This window comes from Geotrypetes seraphini, chromosome 4 (assembly GCF_902459505.1).
Source record: "Geotrypetes seraphini chromosome 4, aGeoSer1.1, whole genome shotgun sequence".
Lineage (NCBI taxonomy): Eukaryota > Metazoa > Chordata > Amphibia > Gymnophiona > Dermophiidae > Geotrypetes > Geotrypetes seraphini.
In genome coordinates this window covers 189494744-189522273 of record NC_047087.1, presented here as the reverse complement: position 1 = coordinate 189522273, position 27530 = coordinate 189494744, and the positions used below count along the sequence as shown (strand labels likewise).

At 46.2% G+C, this 27530-nt stretch overlaps 2 protein-coding genes across 7 annotated transcripts in view; one reads left to right on the top strand and one right to left on the bottom strand.

The window, feature by feature from the left end:
• LRRC20 (leucine rich repeat containing 20) overlaps positions 1-27530 on the top strand; it is a 368748-nt gene that overhangs the window by 37899 nt on the left and 303319 nt on the right. The window lies entirely within an intron of this gene.
• On the bottom strand, positions 5666-18556 carry LOC117359084 (ribonuclease kappa-A-like). Its single transcript, XM_033941257.1, has 2 exons — positions 18485-18556; positions 5666-6197 (listed from the first exon to the last, which is right to left on the bottom strand). The coding sequence occupies exons 1-2, from the start codon at positions 18554-18556 to the stop codon at positions 5898-5900; spliced, it is 372 nt and encodes a 123-aa protein (XP_033797148.1). The 3' UTR covers positions 5666-5897.

Sequence of the window (27530 nt, the reverse complement as noted above, 5' to 3'; positions counted from 1 at the left end):
TTGTATTTCAGTTGCACACTGTTTGTCATATATAGGGCTTTCACTTTTTTGGTCATCTTTATCCCACTAATAGGCGCTGGAAAAGATCAACCCTAAGCTTTATTCTTTTTTGGCTTGCGAGCTACTTTTAAAATGACCAAGTCAAAATGATCTACCAACAATAAAATTTTAAAAAACACAAAGCGCACTGTACGCAGAGAAAATGTTAATTATCATTTATATTCGGGTTATTTTCAAAGAGGTCAAGGCAGATGACTTTAAAATATGCAATGTTACTTCAGTAACAACTATACAAAAATAGACAAATATACCCCTCCCTTTCTACTAAACAGCGATTGCGGTTTTTAGCACAGGGAGCTGCACTGAATGCCCCATGCTGCTCTCAATGCTCATAGGCTCTCTGCGCTAAAATCCACTACTGCGGTTTAGTAAAAGGGGGCCATAGTGCAAAATATAGACAGCAGATATAAATTCTCAAAACGGACACATTTTGATCACTAAATTTAAAATAAAATCATTTTCCTACCTTTGTTATCTGGTGATTTCATGAGTTTCTGGTTACACTTTCTTCTTCTGACTGTACATCCAATATTTCTTCCCTTCTTTCTGCCTCCTGCATGCTTCATCTCCTCCAGACCTCATTTCATTCCCCAACCAACATCTCTGTCCTTCCATGAGTCCAACTTTTACTTCTTCTATCCCTGCCTGCCCCCTGCCACCCAACATACTCCATTCCCTCTTCCAACTTTTTCTTCCTCTCTCCCTGTCCCTTCCCTTTCTTTCTTTCCGTCTCCTTGCCCCCCTTTCTTTCTTTTTCTCTCTGTCTTTCTTTCTGTCTCCATATCCCTCCATTTCTTTTTGTCTGCCTCACTGTCTTTCTGTCTCCCTGTTCTGCCTTCCTGTCTCTCTGTCTCCCCTTTCTTTCTCCCCAAGCTACCGCCAGGGCTGTCGTCTGGAAACAAGCCCCCAAGCCACCGTCAACGTCACAGAACAGGCCCCCAAACCACCACCAGCATTTCGGAACAGGCCCCCAAGCCACTACCAACGTCGCTGTTGCCGCCGACTTTTTTCTGTTTCCCAACGCCACAACAGGCCAGCAGCTGTACCCCCCGACGTCAATTCTGACGTCGGAGAGGAAGTTCTTGGCCAGCCAGGCAGCGATTGGCTGGCCTGGAACGTCCTCTCCGATGTCAGAATTGACGTCGGGGGGTACAGCTGCTGGCCTGTTGTGGCGTTGGGAAACAGAAAAAAGTCGGCGGCAACAGCGACGTTGGTAGTGGCTTGGGGGCCTGTTCCGAAATGCTGGTGGTGGTTTGGGGGCCTGTTCTTTGATGGTGGCTTGGGGGCTTGTTTCCAGACGACAGCCCTGGCGGTAGCTTGGGGAGAAAGAAAGGGGAGACAGAGAGACAGGAAGGCAGAACAGGGAGACAGAAAGACAGTGAGGCAGACAAAAAGAAATGGAGGGATATGGAGACAGAAAGAAAGAAAGTATTGCGCTCTCTCTCTCTCTTATCCTATCAAGGCTTCTTGCAAAATTAATTTAATTTGTCAGACAGCATTTTTAAATATGTTTGAGGTTCTGAAATATGAAGCGTCTGGGATTTTGAACAATATTTGCTCATGACTCATTTGGCAAATGAAATGCATAATTATGTGCTAAATTCAACTGCTCCTTGTCATTATAGAAAATAAAATTGGAAAATACACACTGGATGGAAAAATGTACACAACCTTAGGAGTGAATTTCACATTATGAGACTAGGTAGCAGTAGTATACTTCTTAAGAAAGAAGATATATAGATAATATAAAATGTAGAGAGCAATAATCAGCCAGTGGCTGTGATTGTTTTTAACCATGCTGGCATTATTTTCAGATATTCAATGCCACACCATGTCCAGGCACTAGCATTGAATATCCAGGTTTATGTGGCCGGCTAATCTCTTATACAGTTAATTGTAATATTCAGCACTTAATCACATAAGCGACATTGTGTAAAGATAAGACTGACTGATTGGCTTAAATGTGGTCTGATTTAACTGTTCAGCTTAGGTAGTTAAGGGGCTCATAATCAAAACGTCCAAAAACCAGCCTAAGTCGGCACTTGGATGTCTTAATAGCAGGGAATTCCAAGTACCGATAATCAAAAACAAATTTCTGGATGTGCAGTAGCACTTCTAAGCTGCTGTGCATCCAGAGATCAAAGGGGCATGTTAGGAAGCAACGCAGTTATCATGGGTGACTTCAATTATCCGGGGTTAGACTGGAACCTAGGCACCTTTGGCTGTGGTAGGGAGACCAAGTTCCTGGATGCTGTAGGCGATTGCTTCCTGGATCAACTAGTCAAGGAAAATACGAGAGGAAACGCAATTCTGGACTTAATTCTAAATGGAATATGAGGACCGGCGCAAGGTGTAGAAGTAGAGGGGACGCTGGGAACCAGTGATCACAATATGATCCATTTCGACCAATCCGGAACGATGGGCACGGTGCTGAACTTCTGAAAAGGGAATTACGAAGGGATGAGACTCAAGGTGGGGAAGAAGATTAAAAAGAGGATAAGCACTGTAAAGAGGCTAGAACAAGTATGGTCCCTTTTTAAGGACACAGTCACAGAGGCGCAGAATCTATATATACCGCGTATCGACAAGGGATCCAAGAGGAAAAAGAACAAGGAACTGTAGTGGTGAAGGAAGCGATCAGAGACAAGAAGACTTCGTTTAAGGAATGGAAAAGGTCAAAACAGACAAAAACTGGAAAAAGCACAAACAGCATCAAAGCAGGTGCCATAAGGCGGTAAGAGAAGCCAAAAGAGACTATGAGGAAAAAATAGCCAAGAAGGCAAAAAAACTTCAAGCCATTCTTTCGATATATTAAGGGGAAGTGACCTGGGAAGGAAGCAGTGGGGCCGTTGGATGACCATGGAATAAAGGGAGTGCAAAAAGAAGACAAAGTCATTGCTGACAAACTGAACACATTTTTTGCGTCTGTGTTTACCGAAGAGGATATACACAACATACCGGAAGCCAACAGGCTATACGCAGGAAACGAAGACGGGAAACTGACAGGGTTGACGGTCAGTCTAGAAGAGGTATGCAGACAGATTGATAGGCTTAAAAATGATAAATCCCCCGGGACCAGATTGCATCCATCTGAGGGTAATCAAGGAACTGAAAGGGGCTATAGCTGAACTGCTTCAACTAATAGCCAATCTGTTGATCAAATTAGGAAGGATTCCGGAAGACTGGAAAGTGGCGAATATTACGCTGATCTTCAAGAAAGGTTAAAGGGGTGATCCGGGAAACTACAGACTGGTGAGTCTGACCTCGGTACCAGGAAAGATGGTAGAGGTGCTGATAAAGGACCTCATCATTGAGCATCTTGACGGACACAATCTGATGAGGACCAGCCAGCATGATTTCAGCAAGGGAAGGTCTTACTTGACGAATTTGCTGCACTTCTTCGAGGGAGTAAACAGGCAGATAGACAAAGGCAACCCAGTCGATGTATATCTGGATTTTCAGAAGGCGTTCGACAAGGTTACGCATGAATGACTACTTTGAAAAATTACGAGCCATGGAATCAAGGGCGAAATACTCAAGTGGACTAAAAACTGGCTGGCAGATAGGAAACAGAGAGTGGGGGTAAATGGACAATACTCAGACTGGAAAAGTATCACGAGTGGAGTGCCGCAGGGTTCAGTGCTTGGACCTGTACTCTTCAACATATTTATAAACGATCTGGAAATTGGTACGATGAGTGAGGTGATTAAATTTGCAGACGATACTAAGTTATTCAGAGTAGTGAAGACGCAGGAGGATTGCGATGATCTGCAACGTGACATAAACACGCTTGAGAAATGGGCTGCAACATGGCAAATGAGGTTCAATGTGGATAAGTGTAAGGTGATGCATGTCGGTAACAAAAATCTTATACACGAATACAGAATGTCTGGTGCGGTACTTTGAGAGACACTCCAGGAAAGCGACTTGGGAGTACTGGTCGACAAGTCAATGAAGCTGTCTGTGTAATGTGCGTTGACAGCGAAAAGGGTGAACAGAATGCTAGGAATGATTAAGAAGGGGATCATGAACAGATCGGAGAAGGTTATTATACCGCTATACTGGGCCATGGTACTCCCTCACCTGGAATACTGCATCCAGCACTGGTCGCCGTACATGAAGGACACGGTACTACTCGAAAGGGTCCAGAGAAGAGCGACTAAAATGGTTAAGGGGCTGGAGGAGTTGCCGTATAGCGAGTGATTAGAGAAACTGGGCCTCTTCTCCCTTGACAAGAGGAGACTGAGAGGGGACATGGTCGAAACATTCAAGATACTGAAGGGAATAGACTTAGTAGATAAAGACAGGTTGTTCACCCTCTCCAAAGTAGGGAGAACGAGAGGGCACCCTCTAAAGTTAAAAGGGGATAGATTCTGTACAAATGTAATGAAGTTCTTCTTCACCCAGAGAGTGGTAGAAAACTGGAACGTTCTTCTGGAGTCTGTCGTAGGGGAAAACACCCTCCAGAGATTCAAGACAAAATTAGACAAGTTCCTGCTGAACCAGAACGTACGCAGGTAGGGCGCTGGTCTTTGACCAAAGGGCCACCGCGTGACATGACAATGAAACCGACGGCACAGTGCGCAGCGGCTGCTAAGAGAGTAAATAGAATGCTAGGTATAATCAAGAAGGGGATTACTACCAGAACGAAAGAAGTTATCCTGCCGTTGTATCGGGCGATGGTGCATCCGCATCTGGAGTACTGCATCCAATATTGGTCGCCGTACCTTAAGAAGGATATAGCGTTACTTGAGAGAGTTCAGAGGAGAGCGACGCGTCTGATAAAAGGTATGGAAAACCTTTCATACGCTGAGAGATTGGAGAAACTGGGACTCTTTTCCCTGGAGAAGAGGAGACTTAAAGGGGATATGATAGAGACTTATAAGATCATGAAGGGCATAGAGAGAGTAGAGAGGGACAGATTCTATAAACTTTCGAAAAATAAAAGAACAAGAGGGCATTTGGAAAAGTTGAAAGGGGACAGATTCAAAACAAATACTAGGAAGTTCTTCTTTACCCAATGTGTGGTGGGATTGGCATGTGGGATCTCTTCATGGAGGTAGTTAGGGGGTGGGCCATTAGTAGGGGCAGGCTAGATGGGCCGTGGCCCTTTTCTGCCGTCATATTCTATGTTTCTATGGTGGATACCTGGAATGCACTTCCAGAGGACGTAATAGGGCAGAGTACGGTTCTGGGGTTCAAAAAAGGATTGGACAATTTCCTGCTGGAAAAAGGGATAGAGGGGTATAGATAGAGGATTACTGCACAGCTCCTGGACCTGTTTGGCCGCTGCGTGAGCGGACTGCTGGGCACGATGGACCTCAGGTCTGACCCAGCGGAGGCATTGCTTATGTTCTTATTGTAATGTAATGTAATGTAATTTATTTCTTATATACCGCTATACTCCGTTAGGATTCTAAGCGGTTTACAGAAAAAATAGACAATAGGGTGCATTAAAATTATAAGTAAAATGGGTACTTAGATATTCCCTTACTGTCCCGAAGGCTCACAATCTAACTAAAGTACCTAGAAAAATGACAATTAGTAGAGTAATGAAAAAATAAAATAGAGATAGATGAGAAAAAATAAGAAAATAAACTATGTGGTGAGGGGAAGGGCACTAATGAACAGAAAGCAGGCACCCACCTAGAACTCAGGTCTGCAGATATTGAGCCTTATGTGTCAATTATTTTAACATCAAAGTAAGGAAAGTGTCAATGCACAATCTGGCAAACGGAGGGGAAAAAATATAAAGGGGAAAATGCAGCAGAAAGCTCTAATAAATAAAAAGTGATCCATGGCTCCTGCAGCAGAACTGGGGTCCTAAAAGCAGGGTGCTAACGGACCATGTACTCCTTCCGCTTGTTCAGCCGCACCTGGCAAAAGGAGAAGCCACCAAGCACCACATAGATCCCAGCAGCGATGAAACAGTTATAGCTGACCTGCTCGTACAGGTGGTAAATCTTCTGTGGTGGATTGTCATCTTCAAAATCTTCTGGTGTAAATGGCACATCCTCAATCAGAACAGCTGAGTGAACATTAAAGAAAATTCCAAGGAGCATCAGCATGATCACTCCCCAGATGCTGAGCACGATCCCGCAGGCCGCCAGCTTCGGACCGCAACACAGCAGCGACAACTTGACGAGAGCCGGACAAAAGAGGCTGCGGAGCCGGTTAGCACCTCCCGCCCGCTGCTTCCTCTCTCGTGGCCCACGAGTCAAAAAGTTTGCCAACCCCTGTACTAGCTTCTGTATTGAAGACTGTGTGCCTTCTTTTTTTTAGAGCGGTGTCCCGTAAACATTTTTACGCGGTGGAATATTAAACTCGGTGCTGTGGCTGGAGGGCATTCGGAAGTGCAGACATCAACACAATGATATCATACACATGTGTGATGTCATCATATCGATGTCCGCCTCTCCAGCTGTGGCCCTGAGCTTATTTCTACACTGGTAAAGGTTACTGATGGAGAAGAGGTGCGGAGAGAGGAGAAGAGACGCTGTTGAGGAGGAGAGGTGCTGGTGCCGGCTCTTTATGTGAAAGGCATGTCCTGTAAGCAGTCAGCCGGCGCCTCTCCTCCTTGCAGCATACCTGGAATCTGCCGTGGCACACAGTTTGCGATACACTGCTTTAGAGAAAAGATTTAAAATAAACACATAGCCAGCAGGTATAGCAGTTCTCCAATAAATTACATCATCATACATAACTTGGTGTAAGTGCCTATATTTGTGACTCTGCCCTGATTCTGAGAATGCACATGAAGTAATTATGGTGACTGCAAAAAAATTCAAATTTGTGAATGAAGCAGAGTCAAGGCCCACCAGCACAACCTTTGAATTTGAGCTTTGTGTGCAATATGCCAAGAATAGAACAGTGAAATGGTGCTTATGTCCTGCTGTAAATACAAAAAAACCCAAAAAATGCTGGACATTAGGCATATAGGGAAACTTAAATATCTCAGTGTGTATACTTTAGAGCAGTGGTCTCAAACTCAAACCTTTTGCAGGGCCACATTTTGGATTTGTAGGTACTTGTAGAGCCTCAGAAAAAAAAATAGTTAATGTCTTATTAAAGAAATGACAATTTTGCATGAGGTAAAACATTTTATAGTTTATAAATCTTTTCTTTTGGCTAAGTCTTAATAATAATATTGTAATTTATAGCTAAAGAGACATATGATCAAGAAACTGTTTTATTTTACTTTTGTGATTGATAAACATACCGAGGGCCTCAAAATAGTACCTGGCGGGCTGCATGTTGTCCCCGGGCTGCAAATTTGAGACCACTGCTTTAGAGGAAAGGTGGGAGAAGGGAGATATGATAGATGTTCAGAGAATGGCCACCCGGTTCAGATAATGGCCACCCGGATGGTCTCGGGACTCAAGGATCTCCCGTACGAGGAACGTCTAGACAAATTGCGGCTGTACTCGCTCGAGGAGCGCAGAGAGAGGGGGGACATGATCGAGACGTTCAAGTATCTCATGGGCTGCATCGAGGCTGAGGAAGATATCTTCTTTTTCAGGGGTCCCGCGACAACAAGAGGGCATCCATGGAAAATCAGAGGCAGGGAAACTACGAGGTGACACCAGGAAATTCTTTTTCACTGAAAGGGTGGTTGATCGCTGGAATAGTCTTCCACTGCAGGTGATTGAGGCCAGTAGCGTGCCTGATTTTAAAGCCAAATGGGATCGACACATGGGATCTATTCACAGGGCAAAGGTAGGGGAGGGACAGTAGGGTGGGCAGACTTGATGGGCTGTGGCCCTTATCTGCCGTCTATTTCTATGTTTCTATGTTTCTATGACGTTTAAATTCTTACATGGCGTAAAAGCACATGAGTCGAGTCTTTCAATTGAAAGGAAGCTGTGGAATGAGAGGGCATAGGATGAAGTTAAGAGGTGAGAGGCTCTGGAGTAATCAAAGGATATACTTTTATACAGAAAGAGAGGTAGAAGCTTGGAACAGTCTCCCGGAAGAAGTGGTGGAGACAGAGACTGTGTCTGAATTCAAGAAGGCATGGGATAGGCACGTGGGATCTCTGAGAGAGAAAGATAATGATTACTGCAGATGGGCAGACTGGAGTGGCCATTTGGCCTTTATCTGCCATCATGTTTCTATGTTTCTATAAAATCCAATCATGAACTTTGTTATTTCGAGAGCTTCAAGCACTTCCAAATGGTAGTAATTTAGATTGTTGGATGAAGGAACATTTTAGATAAAAACAGTCTAAAAGGGCATAAGTCTTGCTATGTGACTAAGCTCAGAACTGCTCAAAGTAAACAATGCAGCACTATCCATTGGTTTTTACAAGACATCTATTTAGTTTACAATCATACATGCTCAGTATAAAAGGCTTGGGGAAGCTAAGGGCTAGATTCACTAAGCCCTCCGATCCTGTCCAAACGATTGCAAAACCAGTTTTACTGGTTTTGTGATCGTTCCTCGACCCGATTCACTAAACTGCTACTGATCATAGTAACATAGTAACATAGTAGATGACGGCAGATAAAGACCTGAATGGTCCATCCAGTCTGCCCAACCTGATTCAATTTAAATTTTTTTTTTTTTTCTTCTTAGCTATTTCTGGGCGAGAATCCAAAGCTTTACCCGGTACTGTGCTTGGGTTCCAACTGCTGAAATCTCTGTTAAGACTTACTCAAGCCCATCTACACCCTCCCAGCCATTGAAGCCCTCCCCTGCCCATCCTCCTCCAAACGGCCATGCACAGACACAGACCGTACAAGTCTGCCCAGTAACTGGCCTAGTTCAATCTTTAATATTATTTTCTGATTCTAAATCTTCTGTGTTCATCACACGCTTCTTTGAACTCAGTCACAGTTTTACTCTCCACCACCTCTCTCGGGAGCGCATTCCAGGCATCCACCACCCTCTCCGTAAAGTAGAATTTCCTAACATTGCCCCTGAATCTACCACCCTTCAACCTCAAATTATGTCCTCTGGTTTTACCATTTTCCTTTCTCTGGAAAAGATTTTGTTCTACGTTAATACCCTGAACGTCTGAATCATATCTCCCCTGTCTCTCCTTTCCTCTAGGGTATACATATTCAGGGCTTCCAGTCTCTCCTCATACGTCTTCTGGCGCAAGCCTCCTATCATTTTCGTCGCCCTCCTCTGGACCGCCTCAAGTCTTCTTACGTCTTTCGCCAGATACGGTCTCCAAAACTGAACACAATACTCCAAGTGGGGCCTCACCAATGACCTGTACAGGGGCATCAACACCTTCTTCCTTCTACTGACTACGCCTCTCTTTATACAGCCCAGAATCCTTCTGGCAGCAGCCACTGCCTTGTCACACTGTTTTTTCGCCTTTAGATCTTCGGACACTATCACCCCAAGGTCCCTCTCCCCGTCCGTGCATATCAGCTTCTCTCCTCCCAGCATATACGGTTCCTTCCTATTATTAATCCCCAAATGCATTACTCTGCATTTCTTTGCATTGAATTTTAGTTGCCAGGCATTAGACCATTCCTCTAACTTTTGCAGATCCTTTTTCATATTTTCCACTCCCTCTTCGGTGTCTACTCTGTTACAAATCTTGGTATCATCTGCAAAAAGGCACACTTTTCCTTCTAACCCTTCAGCAATGTCACTTACATACATATTGAACAGGATTGGCCCCAGCACCGAACCCTGAGGGACTCCACTAGTCACCTTTCCTTCCTTCGAGCGACTTCCATTAACCATCACCCTCTGGCGTCTGTCCGACAGCCAGTTTCTGACCCAGTTCACCACTTTGGGGCCTAACTTCAGCCCTTCAAGTTTGTTCAACAGCCTCCTATGAGGAACTGTATCAAAGGCTTTGCTGAAATCCAAGTAAATTACATCTAGCATATGTCCTCGATCCAGCTCTCTGGTCACCCAATCAAAAAATTCAATCAGGTTCGTTTGGCACGATTTACCTTTTGTAAAGCCATGTTGCCTCGGATCCTGTAACCCATTAGATTCAAGGAAATACACTATCCTTTCTTTCAGCAACACTTCCATTATTTTTCCAACAACTGAAGTGAGGCTCACCGGCCTGTAGTTTCCTGCTTCATCCCTGTGACCACTTTTATGAATAGGGACAACATCCACTCTCCTCCAATCCCCAGGAATCACTCCCGTCTCCAGAAATTTGTTGAACAAGTCTTTAATAGGACTCTGAGTTCCCTTAGTATCCTGGGATGGATCCCGTCTGGTCCCATCGCTTTGTCCAACTTCAGTTTTTCAAGTTGCTCATAAACACCCTCCTCCGTGAACGGCGCAGAATCTACTCCATTTTCTCGTGTAACTTTGCCGGACAATCTCGGTCCTTCTCCAGGATTTTCTTCTGTGAACACAGAACAGAAGTATTTGTTTAGCACATTTGCTTTCTCCTCATCACTCTCCACATATTTGGTCCCAGCATCTTTTAGCCTAGCAATGCCATTTTTTATCTTCCTCCTTTCACTAATATATCTGAAAAAATTTTTATCTCCCTTTTTTACATTTTTAGCCATTTGTTCTTCTGCCTGTGCCTTCGCCAAACGTATCTCTCTCTTGGCTTCTTTCAGTTTCACCCTGTAGTCCTTTCTGCTCTCCTCTTCTTGGGTTTTTTTATATTTCATGAACGCCAACTCTTTCGCCTTTATTTTCTCAGCCACTAGGTTGGAGAACCATATCGGCTTCCTTTTTCTCTTGTTTTTATTGATTTTCTTCACATAAAGGTCCGTAGCCATTTTTATCGCTCCTTTCAGCTTAGACCACCGTCTTTCCACTTCTCTTATGTCCTCCCATCCTAACAGCTCTTTCTTCATGTACTTTCCCATTGCATTAAAGTCCGTACGTTTGAAATCTAGGACTTCAAGTATCGTGCGGCCGCTCTCCACTTTAGCCGTTATATCAAACCAAACGGTTTGATGATTGCTACTACCCAGGTGAGCACCCACTCGAACATTAGAGATACTCTCTCCATTTGTGAGGACCAGATCCAATATCGCTTTTTCCCTTGTGGGTTCCGTCACCATTTGTCTGAGCAGAGCCTCTTGAAAGGCATCCACAATCTCCCTACTTCTTTCCGATTCCGCAGACGGAACATTCCAGTCCGCATCCGGCAGGTTGAAATCTCCCAACAGCAGAACCTCCTCTTTCCTTCCAAACTTTTGGATATCCACAATCAGATCCTTATCAATTTGCTGCGATTGAGTCGGAGGTCTGTAGACTACACCCACGTAGATAAAAGTTCCATCTTCTCTTTTCAGAGCAATCCATATCGCTTCTTCCTCTCCCCAGGTCCCTTGCATTTCGGTCGCTTGGATATTGATCTTTATATAGAGAGCTACTCCTCCACCTTTATGACCATCTCTGTCCTTCCTAAAAAGATTATATCCCGGTATGTTTGCATCCCATCCATGTGATTCACTGAACCATGTCTCTGTGATAGCAACAATATCTAGATCTGCCTCTAATATCAGGGCTTGCAGATCATGAACTTTGTTGCTTAGACTGCGAGCATTTGTGGTCATCGCTTTCCAGCTATTTTTCAGCGATAATCTCCTTTTTCGTATGGATTTTTATGTCGTTTCACTTTCCGTTGCAATACTAAGAAATGAGTTGCTGATATTGCTTATGTTGCAGCCTTTACTACTATCACATCTTTTCTTTTGCCGGGGGTGGTCTCTATAATTGTCCTTCGTACATACACCACCCCCACCTTTTAGTTTAAATGCCTAGAAAAATATTGTCTAAATTTCTCTGCAAGGTTTCTTTTTCCTGCTGTAGTAATATGTAGCCCATCAGTGCAATATAGCTTCTTGTCCTTCCATGTATTTCCCCATCCTCCTATGTACCTGAAGCCTTCTTGATGACTCCAGGCTCTGAGCCATCTATTAAAGTCCTCTGTGTTTTTCACTCTTTGCTCTCCTTTTCCATATGCAGGCAGTATTTCAGAAAAAGCTAAAGTCTTTACAAAAGGTTTCACGCCCTCACCAAGCTCCCGAAAAGCTTTCTGTGCTGCAAGTGTGGAGTTGTTGGCCAGGTCATTTGTTCCCAGATGGATAACAACATCAGTGTTAAAATCCTTAGTTTCTTCCTTAATTATAGTCAGTATTTGCCTGGAACTCCTGGTAGCTGAGGATCCTGGAAGACATTTCACTATTTTGGTCTCCTTGCCCTGTGTTCCAAGGTTAATGCCTCTGATGATGGAATCCCCCAACAGTAATAGTTTTCTGTTTTTGGCTTTTTTATTTGTACTTAGGGTGCTCTTGTTCTCTTGAGTTTCCTTCATTGGTTCCAGTCCCACCTCCCTTCTGTTTTCCTGAGTATCGCAGTGCACTAGTGGAGCGAAGGAATTCTGTAGAGGTAATATTAGTGAAGGTGGATGTTTCTGTGTTACATGTCACAGTCTTCCTGAGCCTACTGTGACCCATTTATTCCTAGGCTGTTTTATTCTTTGAGGTAGAGGTGGTAAGTTGGTATGATTTTGTGGAGTGATGGAAGCTGCTTTAATTGTATTCAATTCCTGTTTAAGTTTGCAGAGCTCCTCCTTAATACTGGCAAGTTGAAGACAGATGTGGCAAGCCTTAAGCCTCCAAATAGTATGTCTTGGAATTAAAGCACCACAGTGATTGCATAGAATAAAGGTCATCTTGATTGGTTGTGAAGTCCTGATTATATGGGTCTCTATATATGAATAGTGGTCCCTGGGGTTGGTGGGACTATAAGTAAGACTACTAGTAAGGCAGAAATATAGGCTCTATACCACCTAAAACACAGTATTTTAAACAAAAATGCAGGTTCTATCAGTGCTACCCTAAAACACAGGATTTATAACAGATTTTCCCTACTTTAGTCACCCTGAGCCACAGGCACCAGAAATATAGGCTCTATACCACCTAAAACACAGTATTTTAAACAAAAATGCAGGTTCTATCAGTGCTACCCTAAAACACAGGATTTATAACAGATTTTCCCTACTTTAGTCACCCTGAGCCACAGGCACCAGAAATATAGGCTCTATACCACCTAAAACACAGTATTTTAAACAAAACTGCAGGAAGAGGAAATAAGATTTAACAGAGGAAAGAGAAGGATATTTTTGTGCTTTTTTATATTTTTTTTTAGTAAGAAACAGGGAGGAGAAGAGAAATTAAGCAGATATAATGCTGAAAACCAGTGAAAAGAGCAGAATATGAAATGCTGAGTAACTTAGCTTTTAGATGTTCACAGGGCAGCCTTGTTTCAGCAATGTCCCAAAGGTAATGCAATTAACCTTAGAAGTAAAACAGAGCCCCTCCCTTCTCCACCTAATCAGACACAATGGCTAAAAACTAGTGAGTCAGAAATATAGGCTCTATACCACCTAAAACACAGTATTTTAAACAAAACTGCAGGTTCTATCAGTGCTACCCTAAAACACAGGATTTGTAACAGGATTTTCCCTACTTTAGTCAACCTGAGCCACAGGCACCAGAAATATAGGCTCTATACCACCTAAAACACAGTATTTTAAACAGAACTGCAGGTTCTATCAGTGCTACCCTAAAACACAGGATTTATAACAGGATTTTCCCTACTTTAGTCACCCTGAGCCACAGGCACCAGAAATATAGGCTCTATACCACCTAAAACACAGTATTTTAAACAAAAATGCAGGTTCTATCAGTGCTACCCAAAAACACAGGATTTATAACAGGATTTTCCCTACTTTAGTCACCCTGAGCCACAGGCACCAGAAATATAGGCTCTATACCACCTAAAACACAGTATTTTAAACAAAAATGCAGGTTCTATCAGTGCTACCCTAAAACACAGGATTTATAACAGGATTTTCCCTACTTTAGTCACCCTGAGCCACAGGCACCAGAAATATAGGCTCTATACTAGAGAATGACACGGGGAGCGATCCCCGCAGGGAGCTGCGGCGTGGCTGCGGTTTGGCTGCGGGTTATGGAGACTCCAAAGCCAAATCGCCGCAGACACGGGGACAAAAGTTTTCACCGCCTGCAAAAACGGTGAAAAGATTTGTCCCCGCAGGCCAATGTACCCCCTTCTAGGAACCGCTATTTACCTGTGTTTCACCGTGTTTGTGACCGGGTGTTTGATGTCTCCGCCATGTTGTCTGTCTCCTCCAACTCTCGATCCAACTTGCACGTTGCCGCATTGACTCCGCCCCCCAATATACTGGCTCCTCATTTGTCAGATCAACCCTTCCTGCCAATAGAACCCGCCCCCCCCCCCGACGATCGCCAGCAGGAAGGTGCTCAGCCCTTCATGCCGACAGAACCAGCCCTCCCCAACGATCGCGGCAGGAGGGTACCCATCCCCTCCTGCCTACCCCAACAGCCCCCCCGACGATCGCAGCAGGAGGATATCCAACCCCTCCTGCCAGCTCCCCAACAGCCCCCCTATGATCACTGGTAGGAGGGTGCCCAACCCCTCCTGCCGGCCCCCCCAACGGCCCCCTATATCGCCAATAGGAGGGTGCCCAACCCCTCCTGCCGGACCCTCCCCCAACAAACCCCGCCATCCCGAAACACCACCCTTAGTCTTACTTTCCAAGTTGGACCGGACAGCTCCTCGCTCGTCTGGCCAGCAGGCCTGCCTCCGTCCAAATGAGGCGGGCCCGCCCCTCCCCTCCCCTGCCTAACCCACAGGATCCTAGGGCCTGATTGGCCCAAGCACCTAAGGCCCCTCCTATAGCGGGAGTGGCTTTAGGTGCCTAGACCAATCAGGCCCTAGGATCATGTGGGTTGGGCAGGGTAGGGGCGGGCCCGCCTCATTTGGACGGAGGCAAGCCTGCTGGCCATACGTGTGAGGAGCCGTCCGGTCCAACTTGGAAAGTAAGACTAAGGGGGTTCCGGGGTGGGAGGGTTCGTTGGGGGGGGGGGGTCCAGCAGGAGGGGTTGGGTACCCTCCTGCCGGCGATCTTAGGGGAGGCCATTGGGAGGACCGGCAGGAGGGGTTGGGTACCCTTCTGCTGCGATTGTCGGGAGGGCCGTTGGGGGGGGTCTACAGGAGGGGTTGGGTGCCCTCCTGCCGTGATCGCTGGGGGGAGGGGAGACTTGCAGCCGTAGCCGCGGTCACTATGCTAATCACGGCAGGGAGATCTTTGCAGCGATTAGGTACAGCGGCCGCGTCTACTTACCATGTAGGCTAACATTGTAAGCATTAAAAGTACATGTCGTGTTTGTTTTTGTATAGTTATTAACTAATATTTAACTAAGTTTTAAAGTTTTAAAGAATGTTTCCTTTATACGTAAATAAAGAAAAGTATATAAAATCGTACCCGTTTGAGGCTTTTATGTATGCAGCGGTGACGGTGACGGGGCGGTGAATGGGGTTGCAGTGGCGGTGACGGGGCGGTGAATGGGGTGGCAGTGGTGGTGACGGGGCGGTGAAGGGAATGGCGGTGACGGGGCGGTGCAGAGGATGGTGAGACGGGGACGGGGCGGTGACAGGGACCAATTTTTTCACCGTGTCATTCTCTACTCTATACCACCTAAAACACAGTATTTTAAACAAAAATGCAGGTTCTATCAGTACTACCCTAAAACACAGGATTTATAACAGGATTTTCCCTACTTTAGTCACCCTGAGCCACAGGCACCAGAAATATAGGCTCTATACCCCCTAAAACACAGTATTTTAAACAAAAATGCAGGTTCTATCAGTGCTACCCTAAAACACAGGATTTATAACAGGATTTTCCCTACTTTAGTCACCCTGAGCCACAGGCACCAGAAATATAGGCTCTATACCACCTAAAACACAGTATTTTAAACAAAACTGCAGGAAGAGGAAATAAGATTTAACAGAGGAAAGAGAAGGATTTTTTTGTGCTTTTTTACATTTTTTTTAGTAAGAAACAGGGAGGAGAAGAGAAATTAAGCAGATATAATGCTGAAAACCAGTGAAAAGAGCAGAATATGAAATGCTGAGTAACTTAGCTTTTAGATGTTCACAGATGTGATCAAATCTCCTACCCGATCCGATCCACCCATGCAAATGAGGGGAAATGGCATGTAATATTATACAAGTGGAATATAAAAAAATTTGTATAACTACCTAAAAATATTCACTTGGTAGAAACCCTTATAAGAGACAAATTAGAACAGGTTCATAATATGGAGAAAAGACCTCAGTGTTTCCCGAGAATGAAACCAGGAAACTACTATGACAAGTACTAGATTTTCATAGAAAACACATCTTTGGTCAGAGAAAAACTCCGTGTAAATTCAATCAGTGCTAATGTATCAAAATAGTTAATTTTCAAAATCTCTTTAGGTAGAAATCTCTCAATGATGTAAGGAACCCACACTTATCTTAATAATATCCACTGATAAGGGAAAGATCACCGCAGCCCAGTTGAATACACTCTCCCGGTGCAGTTTTTCAGTTAGACATAGTCTAGAACAGGGGTGCCCAATACGTCGATCGCGATCGACAGGTCGCTCGCTCAGGCGACCCCAGTCGATCGCAGAGCGGGTTCCCTTCTTCCCTTTTCTTTTTTCCCCTCCTGACTGGCCTGCTCCTGAATTCTGCTGCTGCCTCCGCTGCTCAACATTTAAAAAAAAATAAACAAACTGGCTTGGAGAATTTATGCTCCGGGGGCTAACGTGTGCTTGTACCGGCTTCCCTTCTCTTCCCTCTGAAACCGGAAGTTATGTCCGGGGGGGGGGGAGGGGAGAGAAGGGAAGCCGGCACGCCCATGTTAGAGCCCCATTCGCGGGCTAAAGCGGGAGACAGGTCAGTGAAGCTTGCGATTTGCTCTTCTTGCTGCCAGGTCCTGACTACTTTCTGTTTCCTCAAAGGCAGGACCCAGCAGCATTTCTCCCAATAGGTCGATCTTGGGCCGATCAGCCTTCCTCTCCCCGATGTCAATTCTGCCGTCGGAGAGGAAGTTCTGGCCAGCGGAACTTCCTCTCCGACGGCACAATTGACGTCGGGGAGAGGAATGCTGATGGGCCCGAAGCAAGGAGAGCTTGGCCGACAGCGGGCGGCTTTGGGGGCCTGTTATCCGATGGCAGCAGCAGTTGCAGTGGCTTGGGGGAGGGCAGGGAGAGAGAAAGAGGGCAGGCAGGGAGACAGAAGGAAAGAAGAGAAACAGAAAAAAAAAGGGGGCATGAAGAGAGAAAGAAAGAGAGGGCAGGGAGAGAAGAAGAAAAAGTTGGGGGGGGGGAATGAGGTCAGGAGGAGAGGAAGCATACAGGCTAAAAGAAGGGAAGAAAGATTGGATGCACAGTCAGAAGAAGAAAGTGCAACCAGAGACTCATAAAATCACCAGACAAGGTAGGAAAAATGATTTTATTTTAAATTTAGTGATCAAAATGTGTCTGAATTTATATCTGCTCTCTATATTTTACAATATGGTCCCCTTTTACTAAACCGCAATAGAGGTTTTTAGCGCAGGGAGCCTATGAGCGTCGAGAGCAGCGCTGGGCATTCAGCGCAGCTCCCTGCGCTAAAAACTGCTATCGTGGTTTAGTAAAAAGGGAGGGGTTGGTTATTTGTCTATTTTTGTATGGTTGTTACTGAGGTGACAGTGCATAGAGTCATCTGCTTTGACCTCTTTGAAAAAACCCCGGAATAGGAATGATAATTAACAATTCTATGCGTACAGTGTGCGTTGTGTTTTTTTAAATTTTATTGTTGGTAGATCATTTTGACTTGGTCATTTTAAAAGTAGCTCGCAAGCCCAAAAAGTGTACCAGAAAAGCAGTAAAACAGTGTACATTAAATGCAGAACCCCTCCCCCCAATGAAGAACCCCCCCAAACCCCGTCCCAATCCCAACCCCCCTTCCCTCCCCCCCACAAAGAACCAGCTGGAATGCCTAGTCACCAGAAAGCACTGTAATCCCCCATCCAATAGGCACGAGAAAAGGACAAGAGTCAGAACAGCAATCCCCGAAGAAATACCAAACTCTCTTTTAGCCCAATGCGGTCTAAGTGCCCGGGAAAACTCTACCCTCCACCTCCAAAAACCTACCCCAGAGATCCTCAAACTGTTGCCTCTGGTGAGTTAGCAGAGCCGAAAGCCTAAATTTCTCACACACCCATCCCAGTTTCACTGAATCATTGCCATTGTGGGTATCGTGGGACTCTTCCAGTGAGACGCCAGCACCAACCGAGAGGCCGTAAAAACCAGGCGCGCCAAGTTTTCTTGATTGGCCTCCACTCCCCCCGGGATAGAAACATAGAAATTGACGGCAGAAAAGGGCCATAGCCCATCGAGTCTGCCCATACCAATGACCCACTCCCTGATTCTTACTCCCCTATAGATCCCACCACCTCGTTCTTAATCTCAGCATCCCACAGTTGTAAATCAGCTTTTGTAACAGCCGTTGCCGATCCGGCACGCTGCAGCCACGGGAAAGCACCTCTCTCTGAGTCGTCCTCAGATGCGCTGTCTCCCGATTCGCGCGCGGACACTCTGGAGGTCCCACGCACTTGGCGGAAGCCTCCCTTCTCTCCTCCACGCTCCAACGGTTTCCCCTCATCGATCTTCTTTTGCGACGGCATCATTCAACTGCGCGCTGTGTTGCACACTCCCGGCTCTTCACTCGCTCACAAAAATGGGCAGCCCATAGTGGGAAAGGGAAGGCAATATGCAGCGGTGAGTCAGAGCAAAATCTCTAACCCTCCATCTTGGTCAGTGACGTCACCGGAAGACTTGAGCCCATGGTTTTAACCCCACAAAAGTGTCCCCCCACCATGCTGATGCCCCCCTGCATCAATGCCTGCCATCATTGCCGCTTCCAAATTATGGCAGAAGGGATTCCCACTCCCTCCTGCTATCGGGCCAACTCTCCCTGCAAAAAAAACAAACAAATGGCAAGAGGAATGCTGACTCCTTCCTGCCACCAGATGCCCCCTCCCCTTTCCCAGTTCCCTCCCTACTCCCCTCCCCATACCTGTAATGGAGCAGGAGGGGTGCTCAGTCCCTCCTGTTCCAATGACTCCAGTGACACGTCTGAGGCCTTAGTCCCTGCCCTAGTGTATCATGTGATGCACGGGGAGGGGCCTAAGGCCCTGATTGGCTCAGGTGCCTCGGACTCCTCCCTTGGGAGGGGCCTGAGGGGCCTGAGCCAATCAGGGACTTCCTTAGTGTCCCCGATTGGCCATTGCTTTGACATGATTCTGTTAATAGCGCCTAAGTATGATTTATATGTGGTTGGCATTCATTTTGGTAGATGCCGCTGATTTAGGCGCTGTTTACAGAATCCGGCCCTAAATGTCTGTCTAGGATTACACCCAAATATCAAAAGGACACAGCATGAAGAATCTATACGCCCGCTAATAATGGCAGAGCTGGTGTACAAGATTGTTTGTCTGTTACCAGTCATCCAATAAGCAGTAGATTTTGAGAGGTTAAGAACCAGCCAGTTTGTCTATAGAAACAGAGAAAATGGTGGCAGATAAAGGCCATATGGCCCATCCACAGCATCTGTTATCTCTTCCTCCCCTTAAAAGATCACACATGCCTGTTCATGCTTCTTGAATTCAAATAAAAGTCCTTTTCTTGACTACCTCTACTGGGAGGTCGTTGCACATATCCACCACCCTTTCTGTGAAAAAGTATTTTCTTAGATTATTTTTGAGTCTATCCCTTGCAACTTCATCTTGTGCCCTCTTGTTCCAGAGCTTCTTTTCGGATGAAAGAGATCTGCCTTCTGTGCATTTATGCCATGGAGATATTTAAATGCCTCAATCGTATCTCCTCTCTTTCATCTTTCCTCCAAAGTATACAGGTAGTGGCCTATGTTTTATGATGAAGACCACTGACCATTTTAGCAGCTGCTTTCTAACCAAGAATAATCGGAATCAAGACAGAATTAAAATAATGACAAGATCAGGGTAGAGAGAGTCGATGGCCCAGATTCTATAAAAGACTCCTAAAAGTTAGGCACCTAAATTGGCACACCTAGCCGATTTAGGCACCTAATTTTTTAATTAGCTTAATCGGTACAAAATTAAATGCTAGTTAGGTACCTACATCGGTAGGCGCCTACCAATTTCAGGTGGATGCTTAGTCTGAGGTGCCTACTAGAAAGTGGACGTGGTTAAGGGCAGATCTTGGGTGTATTTTCTGTGTAGGTGTCTAAAATGGACTCAGGTGCTGGTATTTAGGCCTGTCATAAATAGGGGTGCCTAAGTCCAATTTAGGCACTGCTAGATGTGATTCTATAAATGGCGCCTAACTGAGGATTGACAGCCGCTATGTGCCGTGTTCTTCGGTGCCTATATTTTTAGGTGCCGTTTATAGAATTAGGGCCAGTATGTGTATATATAGAAGAATGTCATCTGCACAATATGCTGGAATGTTATGAGACTGAATTAGAGTGGCAATGGGCAATTGTATAATCTAGGTGCTAATATTTATGTGCGCATGGCGCTTAAGTGCTATCCTGAAAATAAACCTGCTTAACTTATATGCAAAATGGAGTATCAACCGCCTAGAACTGAAAGGTATTGGCGGGATAGAAGACACCAATGTAATGTAATGTAATACAGGGTGAAGCATGGGTGGGACATAAACAGAGACCCCTTTACACATATAATTTACAGAATAAGTTACACATTCCCTCATCATATCTAGGTGCACCGATACTGTGTTACACTAGTATTCTATAAGAAAAGTAGTACGTATTTTCCCTTATAGAATAGGCTTATAATATGCACATTTGGGAGCCTATTTTGGAGATGCCCAGTTATGAAATTGCCCTTACAGAGTACATCCATGTTTTTGCACTTTCTTTGGAGCAGGTGCAAATTTGAGTGCTATTGGGGGTCATTGCATGATCCTTTTTATAAAGGGGCAAAGGCACTTATGTTTCCTGTATAAAACATTGTTGGATTGACTAGACTGGAAACCAAAATCTTCCATCTATCCACAGAAAAGATACAGCACAGTAAGCTGCACCCCAGGCATTCTTCATATCCCGTTTTATCACAGAATCATTGCAACATGTGTGAGCCCCCACCCCACCCCACCCCACTACCGTCTCCCTACAGCTTACCTCACTCTTGCTTTGCAGGAGATCACTTTCCCTCCATTTTACAAAATTGTGAAAGCGGTTTTTAGTGCAAGCCAGTGCACTGAATGCTTTGCGCTGCTCCCGACTCTCATAGAACTCTCTGAGTGTCGGGAGCAACGCAGAGCATTTAGTGCGCCGGCCTGCGCTAAAAACTGCTTCCAAGATTTTGTAAAATGGAGGGGGGAGGGTTGTTTGTAACAAAATATTAACTAATAAAAAGATATGTAATTTATTATCCTAGAAATGAGCAGCTTTTCCAGTCAATAAATCAATTAAAACATAAGGCACCTCTAGAGACTCAAGCAATTTCATTGGTAAATGAAAAGGAGGAAGAGGCCTTAGCACAACAGTCAACAAAACCTTTTTGACTTATTCAGTGGCATAAAATGATAGAAGCATGACCTTGAAGATGAAAAATATAAGTCTTATACTTTAGTTAACTCATTGAAGAAAAGGAATGCCCTGAAGCAGCCTGGAGAGGGTGAAACAGAGGCCGTTTTTGGCAGAAAAGAAATGTAAACTATTTAAGACAAGCCATCGCTGGCTTTATACTGTTTAAGAAAAAAGATACAAGATAAGTAGAAGTCTTTATACTCAGATTAAAAAGAAAATGAAATAAAAGGACGTTTCTATGAAAATTGAGGCACTTATGCAGTCATTGAAGGTTATAGGGATTGGGACTTGTATACTGCCTTTTTGTAGTTGTACAATCACATTCAAAGCAGTTTACATACAGGTACTTCAAGGAATTTCCTAATCTGTCCTGGTGGGCACACAATCTATCTAATATACCTGGGGCGGTGGAGGATTAAGTGACTTGCCCAGGCTCACAGGGAGCAGTGTGGGGTGCTGAGGTTGTAGCTCTAACCACTGTGCCTCCTTTTTTGTTTATCAATAAAATTGTTTGAGTCTCTAGGGCTGTTTTAATTGCTTTGGAAGGGGCCACATCAATGCTGAGAATATAAATTGATCTCCTTGCCTATGCTATCTTGGGTTCTCTATTAGAACTGCCATCAATTTGAGTCAAATCATGAGGGCAACATAGTAAATGGCAGATAAAGGTCCAAATGGTCCATCCAGTCTGCCCAACCGTACATGCTCTATCCTATATAATAAAAGATTACCAGCGCGTGCGCTGTTAAAACAGCGTGTTCCCTGCCGCTATGGTGTGTGATCCGTGGCCGTGTTCCATTTTAGAACCCGACGGCAGGGAACATTCTGGCCACTCCCCTCCTCCCGCCCTCACTCACCAACTGCTGCTGGGAGGAAGCGCAGGCAAGCTTTCTCCCTGCCGGTCCCCTGAGACATGAGCGCCTGCAGGAGGAGGCCCGAACCGCCGCCGCCCGCCAACACCTTCCCAGTCTCCTGAGCTGCGTCCTCGCCCCAACCCCCCGATTGCCGACCTCGGTGGCCACTGACAAGTGCTGTGTCCCTCCTGCCGAATTCGAACACAGAGAGACACAGCACAGCCAGCGACTCCCCCCTCCCGCCCTCACTCACCGCCAAAACCAGCTACTATACTTTAAAGCCTCCTCCTTCTCCCGGCTCACCCGCATTTAAAATTCAGAGAAAAGCGTTGCACCGCGCTACTGCTGGCCTCGCCGTCTTCTGTCCACTGCGGCCCGCCCTCTCTGATTGCTTCCTGTTTCCGCTAGGGTTGGCCGCAGTGGATAGATGACGCTGAAGCCAGCGGTAGCGCGGTGCAGCACTTTTATCTGAATTTAAACGCGGCGGCTGGGAAGGGAGCGCGGGAAATGTTGCTGCTGCACAGGGAAAGCCGGGAAATGCTGCTGCTGCACAGGAAAGGCTGGGAAATACTGCTGCTGCACAGGGAAGTATGTGTGGGGGTGGGGGAATGCTGCTTCTGTACAGGGAAGACTGAGAAATGCTACTGCAGCATAGGGAAGTGTGTGTGTGGGGGTGGGAGGTGGAAATGCTGTTTCTGCACAGGGAAGGCCGGGAAATGCTGCTGCTGCACAAGGAAGGGTGGGAAATGCTGCTGCTGCACAGGGAAGTGTGTGTGTGGGAGGGAAATGCTGCTGCTGCACAGGGCAGTGTGTGTGTGGGGGGAAATGCTGCTTCTGCACAGGGAAGGCTGGGAAATGCTGATGCTGCACTGGGAAGTGGTGGTGGTGGTGGCGGCCTTGCGGTCGCAGGGTCTTCAGGTTTTCCCATACCTCGACGATTGGCTTATCAAAGCTCCGTCGAGGGAGAGGGTTATTTCAGTGACCCGTCGGACTATTATCTTCCTTCAGCATTTGGGGTTCGAGGTAAACTTCCCCAAATCTCAGCTGTGCCCCTCTCAGTCCCTGCAGTTTATTGGGGCCGTGCTGGACACGGTTCGTCTCCGGTCGTTTCTGCCTCTGCCCCGGTAGACCGCGCTCCTGCGGCTGAGTCGGCTGGTGTCCCAAAGGTCTTCGGTCTCGGCCAAGCAGATGAGGATCCTCCTGGGACACATGGACTCCACTGTTCATGTCACTCCGTTCGCCAGGTTGCATCTTTGTGTCCCTCAGTGGATTCTGGCGTCTCAGTGGCTGCAGGATCGGGATCCCGCGTCGCAGCTCATTGCGGTGACTCCCTCCTTGAAACACTTGCTCCATTGGTGGGCCAGCTCTTCCAATCTATCCAGAGGTTTGCTCTTTCTTGTGCCCCCACATCAGAAGGTTCTGACGACGGACTCCTCGGCGTATGCCTGGGGAGCGCACCTTGACGGCCTTCGGACTCAGGGTCTTTGGTCGAGTGAGGACTGTCGCTGCCACATCAACCTCTTGGAGCTCCGGGCCATTTACAATGCCGTGGTGGCTTTTCGTCATTTGCTGCGAGATCACATGGTCCTGGTGCGCACGGACAACCAGGTGGCGATGTATTATGTGAACAAGCAGGGGGATACCGGTTCCCTATCTCTTTGCAGGGAAGCCCTTCGTCTTTGGCACTGGGCGTTGTGCCACAACATCTTCCTTCGGGCGGTGTATATCCAGGGTGAGCGGAATTGTCTGGCAGACAAGTTGAGTCGCCTTCTTCAGCCGCACGAGTGGTCGCTCCACTCTCACACTCTAAGGCAGGTGTTTGTCTGGTGGGGCACTCCGCAGATAGATCTATTAGCTTCACCCCTCAATCACAAGCAGCTAAACAGATAACACATCTAATAAAGGCAGACACACCACCAGGCAGTACAAGCAGACACACAACACACCTCCAGGCGGACCCAGAAGAAATAGAACACCAGCACCATCAGGCAGGCCCAACAGACACGCGGCCAAGAGTACCCAGCAGACACACAACTAGACAGACCCAATCGAGCACACAAACAAGCAGTCCCAGCAGACAACACGGCAAACCAGATTAGCAGTTAACACAGTAGTAGTCACGCAATCGAGTAGACCCACCAGACAACATAGCTAATCAACTTTGCAGTTAACACAGCTAAACAAGCAGTCACCACCAGGCAGACCAGCAGACACTTAACCGGACAGACCCAACAGACAATAAAGCTGACCTGCTAACTAAGTGAGCACACATGGATAACTGTCTAGCAGGCAAGTGTCAAGCTCAAGAATGGCAGGGAAGACTAGAAGCACCAAGACTGCAATCAAAACTAGCGTTCCGGTTGCTGAAGAGATTCGGAGGATGACCACTGTCTCTGCGCAAACTGAGGAGGACCCCCGACGGATGACGAGGGTCTCTGTGCAGACCGAAGCTGTGCCCCAGCTGAAGATTTCGGTATCTGTGCAGACAGAAGGAGTTATCCAGCTGAAGACTTCGGTCTCTGTGCAGACAGAAGGAATTATCCAGCAGCAGCCTGATGGTGACATCCTGCAAGAGGTGATGAGTCAGAGGGAAGAAGTGCTATGCCTGAGAAGTATCCGGGAAGATGAGGCGTTCATCGATGAAATACTCGAGAATTGTCCCAAGAGCTGTCCCGAGAGTCCCAAGTCTCCGAGCAGGTGCAAGAAGACAGGACCATCTTTGAGACGCACGAACCAACCAGACCTACATCATTGGAAGTAACGGTTGAGGTGCGAGAAGAGGCTAGAGACATTGACACCTGGCAGCTAGTCACCTCTGCAAGCAAACACAGAAGGCCTTCCTCTTCTTCATGCAAGCACAGCAGCCTTACATCAACCCCACAGATCACCTGAGGAACAGATTCCAGCTCCTACAGGAAAGACCTGCCAACGAAATTCAAGAGGATATCCTGGAAAGTGATCTTGAGGGCCAGCGGTAATCCCCGACTCCAGAAGCAACAGATCAATCCCCCCCCCAAAAAAAAGCACAGAGTGGTTGTCATTGGGGACTCTGTGCTGCAAGGCACCGAGAGACCGGTATGTAGACCAAATCTACAATCAAGAGAGGTTTGCTGTCTGCCGGGAGCCAGGATCCAAGATGTGACCACCGGCTTAGAAAGACTAATCAAGCCCCAAGATCACTACTCGATGCTCCTCATCCACGGTTGGGACGAACGACACTGCCAGGAACACCCCGGAGAAGATACCTGAAGACTTTAGAGCCCTGTGGTGAGAAGCTGAAGCAGATGGAGGTGCAGGTGGTCTTCTCCTCCATCCATCCAGTAAGAGGCAAGGGGCGAGCTAGGGAAGAGCATATCCAGAGGACAAACGAGTGGTTACGCGGATGGTGCAGAGAGATGAACTTCGGATTCCTGGACCACAGAGATGCACTTCAAGGTCTGCAGGGATCAGAAGGGCTACACCTGACCAGAAGAGGGAAGAACGTCTTTGGATGACGTCTGGTCTGCCTGCTTCGAAGGGCTTTAAACTAGGTGAGCTGGGGGAGGGGACCCACTTTCATCCTGGTAGGGTAAACAATCACTCCATCTTTGAGTCTAAGGTAAGTATTTGCGTCAAAGACAGAAATGAGGGGAACAAACTAATTTGCGTCAAACTAACTTGCGTCAAAGACAATAATGAGGGGGGACAAACTAACTTGAATGGTTAAATCTCCATGCAGAGCAGACAAATATAGAGCATGGATGGCTATGTATGCTAATACATGTAGTTTGGGCAATACTGAGGGGGACAAACTAACTCGAACGGGAAAATCTTCACGCAGACCGGACAAACATAGTGAATGGACGGCTATGTAACGCACGTAGTTTGGGCAATAAAATTCTGGAATTGGAAACAGAAATGAGAAATGCCAACCTAGATGTGATGGTGATAACAGAAACCTGGTTCTCGGAGTCCCATGGATGAGATATGGCTATACCAGGATATAACTTGCTCTGCTGAGACAGAGAAGGCAAAACTGGAGGAGGGGTAGCACTGTACATCAGAGAGGACATCAAAGTTACCAGGATAATAGACATCAAGTATACAGGAGAATCCCTCTGGGTGAACCTTGCCAAGGGTAATGACAAATTCCAGTATCTTGGTGTTGTGTACAGACCTCCAAAACAACAAGACAACATAGACAAAGAATTAATCGAAGACATCGAGACCATCACTCTGCGTGGAGACACTGTGCTGTTGGGGGACTTCAATATGCCTGATGTAGACTGGAACAAACTTACCGCTACGACCAGCGGCAGCAGAAGGTTACTAATATCCATACAAGGAGCATGCCTCAAACAGATGGTATTGGAGCCCATCAGGGATCAGGCGATTCTGGATCTGTTATTCACCAATGGAGACAGTGTCACAGAGGTTTCGGTAGGAGATGCTTTAGCCTCCATTGACCACAACATGGTGTGGTTTCACCTCAGGAACAGAGTCACAAGGACAAATACATCGACAAAGGTCCTTAAATTTAAGGGAGCTAAATTTCAGAGCATGGGAGATTTTGTCTATGAGGTGCTGCAAAACTAGGACATGACGGATGATGTGGAGGTACTATGGTCGGCTCTGAAATTTACCCTGCAGGAAGCAACCAACCTCTACATACAAACCGTGAGTAAAAGACGGAGAAATAATAGACCTCAGTGGTTCTCCGCAGAGATCTCGGAACTAGTAAAGCAGAAGAAAAGAGCATTTGTATCCTTCAAACAATCACAACAACCGGAAACTAAAAAAGCCTATCTGGTGAAATCTAAAACTGTTAAAACAGCAGTGAGGGAAGCCAAACTCCGGATGGAAGAAAATATAACTAGGCATGTTAAAAAAGGGGATGAATCATTTTCAGGTATGTTAGCGACAGAAAAAAGAACACTGACGGGATTGTACGCCTCAGGAAGCCTGACGGTAACTATGTAGACTCGGACTCAGATAAAGCCAAACTACTCAGTGGCTACTTCTGCTCGGTTTTTACCTGTGAGGTACTGGGATCAGGACCGAAGATGCAAACAAGGAAGTGCTCGGAGGACCCGTTCCGGAACTTCAAATTTACTGCGAGCAGCGTCTACCATGAGCTATCGAGGCTAAAAGTGAACAAAGCCATGGGACTGGATAATCTACACCCCAGGGTACTTCGGGAATTGAGAGATATCCTGGCAGAGCCATTAGCTG